This window comes from Oreochromis niloticus, linkage group LG23 (assembly GCF_001858045.2).
Source record: "Oreochromis niloticus isolate F11D_XX linkage group LG23, O_niloticus_UMD_NMBU, whole genome shotgun sequence".
NCBI classification, from domain to species: Eukaryota; Metazoa; Chordata; class Actinopteri; order Cichliformes; family Cichlidae; genus Oreochromis; species Oreochromis niloticus.
The window spans coordinates 4,020,677-4,034,644 of NC_031986.2; the positions used below are offsets into that span (position 1 = coordinate 4,020,677).

General features: G+C 43.5%; 2 protein-coding genes across 6 annotated transcripts in view; one reads left to right on the forward strand and one right to left on the reverse strand.

The window, feature by feature from the left end:
• The window catches only part of LOC109197015 (ATP-dependent DNA helicase PIF1), a 933,009-nt gene that overhangs the window by 875,287 nt on the left and 43,754 nt on the right, over positions 1-13,968 (reverse strand). The window lies entirely within an intron of this gene.
• Positions 1-13,968, forward strand: part of LOC100694991 (dystrophin) — a 178,659-nt gene that overhangs the window by 148,068 nt on the left and 16,623 nt on the right. For all 4 annotated transcript variants that reach the window (XM_025902685.1, XM_019351894.2, XM_025902687.1 and 1 more), the window contains 3 exons: positions 1,564-1,736; positions 1,834-1,990; positions 3,796-3,907. In XM_025902685.1, coding sequence (XP_025758470.1) covers positions 1,564-1,736; positions 1,834-1,990; positions 3,796-3,907 — 442 coding nt within the window. The remainder of the gene's footprint in view (positions 1-1,563; positions 1,737-1,833; positions 1,991-3,795; positions 3,908-13,968) is intronic.

Consider the following 13,968-nt stretch of genomic DNA (forward strand, 5'->3'; position numbering starts at 1 on the left):
ACTCAGGAAACCCAGGGCCATCAGAGGTAACGACTTGCTTCCCGCCGACCACAGATTTGACCTGCTGCCCTCCAGATGGCGCTTCTGGCCAATGGGGTCCCACACCTCCAGACACCTCCAGGACACTCGCACATGGACTCTATACTCAGACCAAGTGTATTACACTATTTTCAAGTACTTTGTAAACTGTTCTCTAATGTGTGCCTTTTTATTGTGTGCCTTCCTCCTGTTTTGTATATATACCTCTTGTGTGTATGTAATCTAGTCTGTTATTCATTCTTGCTGTCCTGCTATTCATATTATTATTCCATGCACAGCTGGTGGGGAGCATCCACAATTTCATTCTACATATACAGTGACAATAAAAGGGAATTCTATTTGATTCTTTAAGATTGCTGCCAAAATTCAAGTGCCCAAAAAACCCTCAGTCACGTATCTTAATGACAACTGCCCCAAAGCACTCAGTCCCATTATGATGTCCTTTGAGAGACTGGAAAACTACCACATTGTCTGTGCTGAAAACAACCAAAGAGCTCATTGTCGACTTAAGGGGAAGTTGGCACAGTCCCACACAATCATTAACAGTACAGCAGTGGGCATGGTCAGCAGCACCAAGTTCCAGAGAGTACAGATAACAGACACTCTGTCCTGGTCACTGCACACCAGAGCTGTTGCTAAGAGAGCTCCAGAGTTTCTGTACTTTTTGAGCTGGACGAGGAGAGGTCACTTACCCTCTCGTATCCTTACCAATTTCTACAAGGGTACTATAGAGGGCTTACTGACATGAATATCTGTGTGGTCAGGGGCCTGCAGTGCTGCAAACTGGAAATCCCTGCAGAGAGGGCTGAAGACAACAGAGAAGATCACTGAGTCTCCACTTCCCCACTTCCAGGACATTGCAGTGAAATGTTCTCTGATCAGAACAAATGTTTCACTGTTGTTTCACATCCCCACCATGCTCTGTTCTCCCTGCTTACATCTGGGTGAAGGTTCTGCAGGATCCGCAGCAGAACAGCAACATCTTCATTACCCCTGTTATTGGGCTGTCACTAACCCTCACCACCACCACCCTGGCCCCTACCCCCAACCCCCAAAAACAATCATCAGTGACGTACACACATACATATCACACTGGAGTGTTAATTGGACTACTTTGTATCTAATGTCATATCTCCATATTTGTTATTTTGGTCATTCCATCATCAAATGGATCTTTTTTCCTTTTTACTTGACAAAAGGTTGGACTGTCAAATACTAACTGGGAACATTAAGAGCTTCAGTAATGGACTGTGTGTAGGACAAAATGTACAAAAGTGAAATCACCGGAGTTAAAGCTATACATTTTGACATTATAGTGCTAAGAAATTAAAATAAAAAAGGTTAATGTAAATATAAATATAAATACGGTTGATATCTTGAATAACGGATCATCATCTGATTTTAAGCACCAATCAGTGAAAGTGAAAGTCCTGAAAGATTGCTAATGTTACCAAAAAATTAAGTGTGTGCTGTAACCGAATTTACTGGTTTTTCATGTTGTTTTTCCATTTCTGGCAAATATAGGACCTCCAAATAGAGATTGACAGCCACACAGAACTGTATCACTCTCTGGATGAAAATGGGCAGAGGATTCTTACGTCACTGGGGGACTCCGAGGATGGTGTTCTGCTCAGGAGACGCCTTGGCAACATGACCCAGCGGTGGAATGACCTGCACAACAAGACCCTCCGCATGAGGTGAGCGATTGCAATGGGTCCAACAATGCAAAGCACTGTAAATGACTGTTGTTGAAACTACAGAGAAAGGAAAAAATGTTTGTGTTTCTGTTTCAAGGGCCCATCTGGACTCAGAGATGGCCCCCTGGAAGAGGGTTCACATGTCGCTGCAAGAACTGTTGAACTGGCTAAGGTTAAAAAGTCAGCAGCTGGAGCAGGAGCGACCTGTAGGGGGGGACATCCCGGCTGTGCAAGCTCAGCTGGACATACACCAGGTAGGAGGTGCAGCATGGTAGAACGCTCACTCAACATGCCATTGCTTCTGTGATGCTTTGATGCAGATTGTGTTCAGTATATTGTCAACACAACTGCCATAACTTTTCACAAAACAGGAATTGACAATACATCTGCACAGGAAGTGACATCAGCACATGATAACCTTAGACAAATTGTTTTTTTTAACTAAAGCTCAAACTAAATGATTAGTTTCTGCCTTTAAACAGAATTAATTAGAAAAATATTAACTCAGATTAATTCCCCTAGGGCAGCACGCAGTGACATCAAAGATGTGAGTGAATAAACTAATCAAATTATAATTATAGCCTACTTTGTAGTCAGATTTAATAATTGGGGAAAACCCATGATTTTAGTCTAAAATCACCTTCAGCCATTGAGGTTGCATCAAATTGCACTGTTTTCTCAACAACAAGTCCTAGATCACTCTACTGAATGAAAAGAAGAGGTTCTTCAGGTTTAGGAACAAGAAAAAGTTGAAAAGGATACAGCGTGAACTGAACTCCTTGCATATTTGCATACTTATCCTCATCTAAATGAAGATAACTATGTATACTTATCTTCATCTAAATAAAGATAAGTATACAGGCCCATTAACATGTGTATGGAGGTGGAACCAGTGAACACCTACAGGTACAGGTACTACAGGTACAGGTACGGAGTTCACCTGAATGAGAGTTTGAATGGATGCCCCAACAGTGATGGTGTGTACAAGAAGGGGATCATCAGATTCTATTTTCTGAGGAGGCTCAGATCCTTTATTGTGTGTTTGTGGTAAGGCTATTTCCTTTGCCGTTCTCTCCATCAGTGCCAGCAGGATTAACAAAATGATTCACAAAGCTGGAAGCATCATTACCCAGAGTCTGGAGCCTTTTGAGTCAGTGAGGGACAGGAGATCAAACAAACAACAACAAACTGCTCTCCATCATGGGCAATCCATCTTATCTGCCTTACTCAGTTCCACTGAGGCAGGAGCGCTGGCTTCTCCTCTCAGACATCTCAAAACCCCACGTGGGCATGCAATGTGATCTATGCGTATCAGGAATGAAACCTCTCACATAGGAAAGGTTTTGTAAGTGAGTGAGAAGGATGTTGCAAGTATTTTTATTACCCCTCAGCTGTAAAAGGCTGATGGGGTATTGTCGTTAATCTGCCAGGCGGGTGTTCAACATGGACACCTGAGTTTGTGAATGTGATCACTTGAGAAGGAAGTGACATAGGATTTTGAAACCATAGGCACATCTAGTATAGAATATCAGACAAGTTTGAATCTCAGTGATCTTGGCCTCAAGGTCAGGGGTCAGAGGTCAAGTTTTCTGAAAATCTTTTTAAGTGTGGTAACCTAAGAACAAGGTGACTTAGGATTTTGAAAGTACCCCTTTGCATCTACTGAGGCTGAGGAGTACCACTGGCCACTGCCAGTATTTTTAGACATTTGTATCCACAGAAAGCTTTTTGAAAGAGAAAATTATTCCATTTGTGAAGCTTTATTAATAGACTCTGTGAACAGTTTATGTAAACTAATTACTTTTTATTTGTGTGTGGATTGAAGCATGCGCTTGTGAGTCCTCAAAAGTTACAGATAGATCACTGCACACATTTGTTTATGCCTCTGATCGTACCCTATGCATTTGAAACCCTTTTGAGACAAATTTTTCTGTATAAAGTCACATCAACCTGAGTCTTTTAGTACTGGATATGACATTGAAGGGTGGAACTGGCTGTCTGATGTTGGATTGAGACCCCAGTTTAGTACAAATGCTGAAAAGTATGTGTGCTTTTACAGGGTTTCAAGAGGGAACTGCGAGCTAAAGAGCCCATTATGACCAAGGCTCTGGATGATGTGGGAGTCTTTCTGTCTGAACTTCCAGAAGACACACCGTCACCTGAGCACAGAGGTAACGCACATTCATTTCACACAATTATGCTTAGAATGCTTAGAAGCTCTCCTCCACTATTCTTCCAGAGCTTAAAATTCCCCCCTTCAGCACTTCATGCTTGTTTTAATGTTATACTTACTGGATGAATTAAGAATGTAAGTGCTGACATCCAGTATGGCGGCGAGCTGAGCAGACATGCGTTAACCTGCTCTGCTACCCTGTTGGCAAAATCCTGCTAAAATATTGTACTTGAGTAGGCGAATCACCCATATTTCGACAAATAAACTTAGGGTTATGCCGGTGTCACAGAAGAAAGTCAGTCAAGGCCGGAACAAAACTCTCCAAGCTAAATTGTCAGACTTTACGAAGTCGAGGGCTAGCAAGGATTCATCAGCTAGCAGTGAGGCCATGGACGCTAGCGGGACTCCAGAGGTTAATGCACCGGACAGAAGCAAGGATATGGCAGCGGGAGAGTCCTGCCCCACGTTGGCCATGATCCTGACTGCTATCAACAACATGAAAACAGAGTTTTCCACCAGGTTTGACGCCATATTGTCCGCTATTGAGAGTGTGAGGAAAGACATTACTGACTACGTAGAGCACGTCACAGAAGCAGAAACTAGGATTTCGACAACTGAGGATAACGTCGCCTCCCTCCAAACAAAAGTACAAGTCCTAGAAAATAAAAATAAAGATTTGGAGGACAAAGTGCTGGACCTGGAGACAAGATCAAGGCGCTCCAATTTCAGGATGGTCAACCTACCGGAAGGAGCGGAGGGCGAGGACGCCTGTGCCTTTCTGGAGAGTTGGCTGCCGGATGCACTGGAGTTGCCGCTGGGGCGTACAATACTAATGGTGGAGAGGGCTCACAGAGTTGGGCCAAGAAACCACAACAATCCTGCACCCCATACGCTGATAATGAAATTCCTCAGCTTCAAAGATAAAAAATTGGTGATGAGAGCGGCTAAGTCTAAAAGATAAGTACGATACAAGAACCAGACGGTGAGGTGTTACCATCTTGTGGCGGCAGGTGTCCACAAGAAACAGAAGGAGTTCGACGAGGCGAGGCGCCAACTCCGCGCAATGGTACCTGCATCAGTATTGCATCATTCCCCCAGCCCGGCTGATAGTGACATATAAGGAACGGTCCCTCATCTTTAACAACCATGTCGAGGCAGAGGGCTTCATCAAACGGATCAAGTCAAAAAAGGGATCGGACTGATGGTTAGGATACGATCTAAGTTTACAAAGCATAAGGTAACATCTGACCTGAGAATAAGAGCAGGATCGAGCCCAGCCGGCTCGGGTAGATCAAGCTATAACGTTAAATGTATGCTTGTGTCTAATACCGCGTATTACAGTGCATTTTCTATTAGTTAAAGTCATGTTACTATGTCTATTCTGGGCTCAGTGCAGGATTAAAGCTCTTGAGATACCCATCTCTGTCTTCTAATTTAAAATAAATAAATAAAATAAAAAAAAGATTAAGAAGCCGAACGTATTTCTGCAACAAATGTAAATTGGTCAACAAGTAAGTGCGGCTTACTTGTTGACCTATGGCAAAGAGGGGTGTTTATAAATAGATAAGAATTTAATATCTAACCTTGGTGGCATAGGAGGGTATAGTTAATGTTATAGTTAACAGTTGGATTGTTCGGTTTTACTAGTTCAGCTATACAGTGTCATCCTTGGGTAAATGTGTGGTGGCAGGCGATTTTAACTGTGTACTAGATCCGGTGAAAGATGGGAGCTCGGGAACCGAAGAGTCTCACACCCGTAGTAGGGTAACTATACAGCGCTTTATGAAGGAATTAAACTTAACAGATATCTGGAGGGAAGAAAATCCGGACGTTCTAATGTTCTCATGTTATTCTGGTGCACACAAGTCCTATTCAAGAATTGACTTCTTTTTGATATCTGCAGAGTTGAGACATAAAATCAAGGAATGCTCCTATGAGGCTATCCTAATCTCAGATCATGCTCCCAATTCATTGGTATATCAGGACTCAAAGCTTGTGAAAGATGCTAGGATTTGGCGTTGCAAACAAAAATGGTTGGCGGAACCTGGTTTTGTCTCGCTTCTGGATGAACAAATTAGCCTCTATTTTGAAATGAATAAAACAGAAACTTCTGCAAGAATAAGATGGGAGGCTTTTAAGGCTTTTATTATGGGCCAAATAATTAGCATCACTAGCTCTAAAGCAAGATTGACTTTCCAAAAGGCAAAAAAGTTAGAGACAAAAATAAAGGAATTAGAAAATGAATACTATCAAACAAGGTCCCCTGAAATACACCAGAATTTATTGCTGCGTCGGTCCCAATACAATGAACTTTCTGCCTCAAAAGCTTTGGCCAGTCTGCTGCGACTTAAACAGTCCTTCTACGATCAGGGTGAAAAACCTGGGAAAGTTCTTGCATGGCGTCTCAAGCAGCTCCAGAGTGAAAGGGTTATTATCTCACTGCAAAATGAGCTAGGAGAAATTATTGTGGACCCGGCAGATATAAATTAATCCTTCAGGAAATATTATGAAGATCGTTACAGTTCAGAAATATCTAATGACCACTCGGAACTAAAAAAGTTTTTAGATAAGATAAATATACCCAATATACCAGAAGACCTTAGGGCTATTTTGGAGAAAGATATCTCAGTTGAGGAATTATCTGCTGCAATCGATAGTATTAAATCGGGAAAAAAACCCGGACCCGATGGCCTCCCAATTGGAATTTATAAAAAATTTTAATATAAACTGCTGACTCCAATTTTAGAAATGTTTACAGAATCCTTTCAAAAGGGCACCTTACCACAGTCCTTGAGACGAGCACTACTTACTCCCAAAGGCTGGCAAACCACACAATAAATGTGAAAACTGGAGACCCATCAGTCTGCTTAATGCGGATTTGAAAATAATTTGTAAAATCTTAGCCAAGAGAATCAAAGAAATACTACCTAAGATAATTGGGAGGGATCAGAATGGATTCATTCGGGGCAGACAAGGATTCACCAATGTCCGAAGGATTCTGAACATTCTTTATGACCAAAAGGGGGATCGGGACACTGCTTTACTGTCACTTGATGCTGAAAAAGCATTCGACAGAGTGGAATGGCCTTATCTGTTTGAGACTCTGGCGCGCTTTGGTCTAGGAGAGAATTTTTGTAATTGGGTAAGATTACTTTATAAAGAATCACATGCACAGATCCTGACTAACAATAATATCTCAAAAAACCATAAAAATAAATTGAGGGTGTAGACAAGGGGGACCCTTTGTCCCCACTGTTGTTCACTATGGCAATCGAGCCTTTGGCTATTGCAGTGAGATCCCATGATAGTATTTTTGGTTACAAGATCAATATGTCTAAAACATCAATTATGTTAATAAACCAATTAGATAGGGAAAACCCAACCTCTGTTGTTACTCAATTTAAGGTTGTTAATAGCTTTACCTATTTGGGTATCCAAATTGTTCCTTTGCTTAAGGATATCATAGAAATCAACTATAATTCAGTTATGCAAGATGTCTCAAACTCTCTGGATAGATGGACTGCTCTACCAATGTCATTAATGGGGAAAATAAATACTCTCAAAATGAATATACTCCCTAAACTGTTGTACTTATTTCAAAACTTGCCTCTGCCACCACCAACCAATTTATTTTCTCAACTGAGGACACTCTTCATCAAGTTTTTATGGAAGAATAGACACCCCAGGTTGCACCTATCTCTATTGTATCTGCCTTATGACAGAGGGGGGCTTAAATGCCCAAACCCACTATGGTACTACTGGGCGGCGCAGTGGAGAACACTAATGTTTTACTGTTCAGAAGAGAATCTGCCACTGTGGAGAGAGATGGAAGGGTATGTGCTGAAGTTGCCATTTCCCATTTACCTATACTCTGCTAATATTAAGAAACTCAAAAGAAACACCAAGAATCCCATGGTCAAAAATATGATTGCGATGTGGCATCAAGTTAAGATAAGATAAGATAAGATAAGATAAGATAAGATAAGATAAGATGACCTTTATTAGTCCCACAGGTGGGAAATTTGTTTTGTTACAGCAAAGTGCAAAGTTATGTAGCAGAAATTAGAAAACACTGGAATGCAATAAAATACAATAAAATAAAATAAAATACCATATACAATAGAATAAAATAGAATAGAATAATATATACAATAGAATAAAATGGAAATACAAATACTATATACCACTGAGTAGGAAAATACAAAAATACAACTTCGTCAGAAGAAGAATTGCACATATAGCAGTCTTATTGCACATGTGTGGGTTTGTGTGTTTGATCAGCTGCAAAAGTCTTTATTGTGGAGTCTGACAGCAGTGGGGAGGAAAGACCTGTGAAATCTCTCCGTCCCACACCGTGGGTGCCGCAGTCTCCCACTGAAGGAGCTGCTCAGTGCTGTCAGAGTCTCCTGCATGGGGTGGGAGATGTTGTCCAACAGGGATGACAGCTTAGCCACCATTCTCCTGTCACTCACCACCTCCACTGGGTCCAGAGGGCATCCCAGAACAGAGCTGGCCCTTCGGATCAGCCTGTTCAGTCTCTTCCTGTCCCCAGCAGAGATGCTGCCGCCCCAGCAGACCACACCATAGAAGATGGCTGAGGCCACCACAGAGTCATAGAAGGTCTTCAGGAGTGGGCCCTCCACTCCAAACGACCTGAGTCTCCGCAGCAGGTACAGCCTGCTCTGCCCTTTCCTGTAGAGGGCGTCTGAGTTATGAGTCCAGTCCAGTTTGTTGTTCAGATGAACACCAAGGTACCTGTAGCTGTCCACAGCCTCGATGTCCATACCTTGGATGTTCAGTGGTTGCAGTGGAGGATGCTTGTGCCTGCGGAAGTCTACCACCAGCTCCTTGGTTTTACTGGCATTGATCTGGAGGTAGTTCAGCTGGCACCAGTCCACAAAGTCTTGAGTCAGTCCTTTGTACTCCTTGTCGTCCCCATCAGTGATGAGGCCGACTATTGCAGAGTCATCAGAGAACTTCTGCAGGAAGCACTGGGTGGAGTTGTGGGAGAAGTCTGCAGTGTAGATGGTGAAGAGGAACGGAGCCAGAACCGTTCCCTGTGGGGCCCCCGTACTGCAGACGACCCTGTCCGACACACAGCCCTGAGTCCTCACATACTGTGGTCGGTCGGTGAGGTAGTCCAAAATCCAGGTAGTAAGGTGATGGTCCACTCCAGAGTTCTCCAGCTTGTCCTTCAGAACCGAGGGAAGAATGGTGTTGAAGGCACTGGAGAAATCAAAGAACATGATTCTCACAGTGCTCCCAGCAGTCTCCAGGTGCGCGAGGGAACGATGTAGGAGGTGAATGACGGCATCATCCGCTCCAATGCCAGGCTGGTAGGCAAACTGAAGTGGGTCCAGTGATGAGCTCACCAGGCGCCGAAGCTGAGCCAGGACCAGCCGCTCCAGGGTCTTCATCAGGTGGGATGTCAGAGCCACCGGCCTGTAGCTGTTGAGGTCCTTGGGGCGTGAAGTCTTTGGCACTGGAACAACACAGGAGGTTTTCCAGAGCTGTGGGACTCTTCCCAGCCTCCGGCTCAGGTTGAAGAGGTGCTTGATCACCCCACACAGTTGGTCTGCGCAGGACCTGACGACCCTTGAGCTGATGCCATCTGGGCCCGCTGCCTTCTTGCCATTAATCCTCCTCAGTTCCCTCCTAACCTGGGTGGTTGAGAGAGACAGGCTGGAGCCTTGTGTTGATTGTGTATTGGATGCTGTTGTTGGGGGTGGGGAGGAGTGAGCAGGGTGAATAGTGGAGGTGTGAAGTGTCTGAGGTGTCAGAGGTGGAACAGCAGCAGTGGGGGTGGGTGAGTCTGCAGCCGATGTTGGAGACTGCCTCATGGCTGAATCAAACCTATTAAAGAAATGATTCAGTTCATTTGCCCACCTCACATCCCTCCCAGGCAGAGTTCTGATGTTTGTGGCCTGAGATGGTTCTGAGGCCTCTCCAGACTTCACCAACGTTATTTTGCTGAAGCTGGTTCTCCATCTTCTGCCTGTAGCTGTCCTTCCCATTCCTTATCAGTCCCCTCAGCTTTCTCTGCACCCTTTTCAACTCCTCCTTGTCTCTGGATTTGAAGGCCCTCCTCTTCTGCTTGAGGACAGCTTTAATTTCTGGGGTAATCCAAGGTTTGTTGTTGGAGAAACACCGTACAGTCCTGGTAGGTACGGTGTTATCCACACAGAAATTAATATAGTCAGTAATGCATGTAGTAAGGCTGTTGATGTCCTCCTGGTCGTCACAGATCACCTCCCACACAGTCGACTCAAAACAATCCTTAAGAGCCTCCTCGCTCTCCTCCGACCATCTCTGTACTGTGCGGGTGGCTGGTGGCTCCCTGTGCACTAAGGGCTCATACACAGGGACAACGCGCACCAGGTTGTGATCAGATCTGCCCAGGGGAGGGAGAGGTGATGAACTGTATGCCTCTTCAGCATTGGCATACAGTAAGTCCAGTATTTTATTGTCTCTGGTTGGGCAGGTCACATACTGGGTGAAGGTGGGCAGTGTGGAGTCCAGTGAGACATGATTAAAGTCCCCTGATATTATGAGAAGGGCTCTCGGAGATTGTGTTTGCAGTCTGCTGACCACAGAGTGGAGAGAGTCACAGGCTGCATCCACGTTGGCTGAGGGGGGGGACATACGCTGTTAATGCGATGACATGCGAGAAGTCCCGGGGCAGGTAGTACGGATGCATGCTAACAGCTAACAGCTCAATGTCTCTGCTGCAGAATTGTTCTTTTACAGTGATGTGCCCAGGGTTACACCATCTGTCATTCACAAACACTGCCATTCCCCCTCCTTTCCTCTTACCGCTGTCTCTCGTCCTGTCCGCTCGCAGCAGCTGGAATCCCGGTAGTGTCACGCTAGTGTCCGGAGTTAGCGGTGTTAGCCACGACTCCGTTAGCATCATGATGCTACATTGCCAGTACTCCCTCTGTGACCAGGTTAGCGACGTGAGCTCATCCATCTTATTGGGCAAAGATCTTACGTTTCCAATAATTACAGAAGGAAGAGATGGTCGATAACGTCTTCTTCTCGGGCGACGGCGCTCCTTCCCAGCTCGACACCCCCGTCTTTTCTTCCTCAGCTCGCTTGGAATGTCGAGTCTGTCCGCCGGCAGTAGCTCTGTGGGACGCAGCGCTAACAGCTGATCCTTACTGTAAAAAAGGATCCCTGCTCTGGGTCCCCAGACACAGGTGAAAAAAGTAGAAAAAAACTAAGAAAAATGACCAGAACTTGCACAAAACGGTAGAACATGGTTGCAGAGTCTAATTACTAATACGTCAGTTATAAAAATTACGAGAAGAAAAAAGATAAGAAAGAAAGAAACTCAGAATGAGCAGAGCTGCTGTAACAGGCTGCCGCACACGGGGGGCGCCGGAAGAGAAAGACTCACCTCAATGAAGTTAATTCACTCTCAGTATTCAGCCCGATATGGGGAAATGATCATTTTCCCCCAGGACGGGGTGAAGGGCGATTTAAAATATGGGCTGAAAGGGGGTTACAAAAAATTGGAGATCTTTACAATCCGAATAATAAACACTTACTGTCCTTTGATAAAATGGTTGTCAAGCATGACATAGCTAACAGCCAGTTCTTTAGATATTTACAGCTGAGAGATTTTATTAGAACACAGCAAAACCAGTCCTTGTCCATTCCTGGCCTATCAACACTTGAAGAAATGATGGTGAAAGATTGCCAGGGAAGGGGCTTGATTTCTAAAATCCATAATGAACTGGTGGCCACCTCTACAGAAACGTCCGTAAAGAAGCTTGAATCCTAGAGAGAAGACTTACAGGAGAATATCTCCCTTGAAGAGTGGGAGAGGGCTTGCGCCAGGGCACAATCACAAACAGTGAACACTCGTTTAAATCTCTTGCAGTACAACTGGTTAATACGTATATGTATATGACTCCAGTCAAACTTAATGCTTTCTACAGTACCATCCCGGATGTTTGTATAAAATGCGACGAGGAAAAGGGCACACTTCTCCATTGTTGGTGGCAGTGTCCTGAAATTAGGAAATTCTGGGAAGAAGTGAAACAATGTACTGAAGAAATATTAGAAATAAAACTGCATTTACAACCAAAACTTTTTCTGCTCGGCATCTATCCAGCTAACTGTAATATAACAAGGAAACATCGCTTATTTTTAGACATAGGGCTGCTGATGGCTAAGAGAGTGATTGCCATTACTTGGAAAGAGGTGGATAGACCGAGAAGAAGTAAATGGATTTCAGAGTTAACATCTACCCTGCCCTTAGAAAAGATCACCTACGCAATCAGGGGTACGGCGGTGCTTTGATAGCATCTGGGGCCCCTTCAAAAACTTCCTTGCTAATAAAGACTTGCCCCACTTGGTGGAAATTTTTGGGGAGGATTCATAGGTGGCCCTCTGCAGTCCATTTGGGAATATGTTTATTGCTTGACATTGAACAACTACCTTCTAATTTACATTTAACATATACCTGTGAGTGTGCATAATTTATGGGAGATGCACACAGTTATTCCCCCCTTTTCCCTTTTTTTCTTTTTTTTCTTTTTTTTTGTTTTGCTTTTGTGTGTTGTTTTTGTTGTTTTGTCGTTGCTGTTTTTTTCTCCTCCTTTCCTATATGGTGTTATGTGTATAAAGGCAATATGTGTAGCTTGTAGTTTATGTAAGTTTAGCTACTTGTTTTGTTACGCTTCATAGATGTGTACACTGCTATGTTCAAAATAAATAAAGACACTGTTGGAAAAAAAAGAATGTAAGCGCTATAAGCAGTGTGACCTCCTTTGTAGGGTTTTGAATGTGAGGGTATTGTACTAAAGACACATTATATGACAGCAACCTTTTAACTTGCCATTTAAATGTGGAAACAGGAAATAGCTTGTTAATTATTAATAGCATTCTAACAACTGCTCATAAAGATAAACAGACACTATTCTGCAACAATTCTGCACTATGGCAGCAATCTGGTTACTATGTGTCTATAGAGCAGCTGAAAGATATTGCACCCTGTTGAACTGCAAGAACATTGACAGTAATGGTGAATTTCAGCTGCTAATCATGAGACTTCCTCTCCTCCTTCCTCCTGTTATTTTAATCCATCTCAGCTATTTGATCTTGTATTGGGCAGTGGTTAGGGACATCTAAAAATCAAGTAGTTCCATGGTTTTCTTTTTATATGTATGAAATTTTACTATGGTTTTCTAAAACACAATCCAATGTCTCCACAGTCTTGTTTGGCAAAAGGTTGATTCAGTGCTTTGGAGATGTACATCTTTTCCCATCTTACAATGCTGTGATTGCAGCCATTCTCCAACTCTCTGTGAATGGTACTCATGGCCATTGATCAGTGGTCTTTGATCAGTAGTTGGTGATTAATGGTCTTGAGAATTTGCATATTAATCATCAAGGAACTGACCATTGTTCAGTCAGTGGGCTAGTTTCAGTCATTGATGTAAATGTGCTGTTTATAAGGTTGGAAACCTGCAGTCAGCTGAGACTGAAGAAGTCACCTGGATGAGTGACGAAACGTTTCTCCCACTGAAAACGTCCAGATGAACAGAATCAATCTTTTTGGGAGCAGTACCAAAACTATATTGGACTAAATATAGCACTGTCATAGTTGGGCTGTGTGGCAGGCAGGCAGGAGTGGTGGACCCAAAATGCAGGACTCTTGGAGACGGGACTTAAACTGAAAATGCAGTTTTATTGCTGGACAAACTCCTCATAAAATAAAACTCACAAAAAGCAAGGCAAAAACAAAGCTGAACAGAGGTGCTGGAGGACCGAACATAACAAACACACAGCAAGTTGAGGGTACAATGCGACAGAGAGCACAGGAAAACACAGGGCTTATATACACAGGGGAGTAATCAGGGAATGGGCAACAGGAGGGAGACACAGCTGGGAGAAGTAAAACTGAACACACTGACATGAGACATGAACTTTCAAAGTAAAACAGGAAATAAGAAACAAATTACAAAAACGCAAACTTGACACTGAGAGAGACAGGAAGAATATGACACATAAAACAGAGAAGACAGTGACTTAAACTAAAGGCCAGAACAC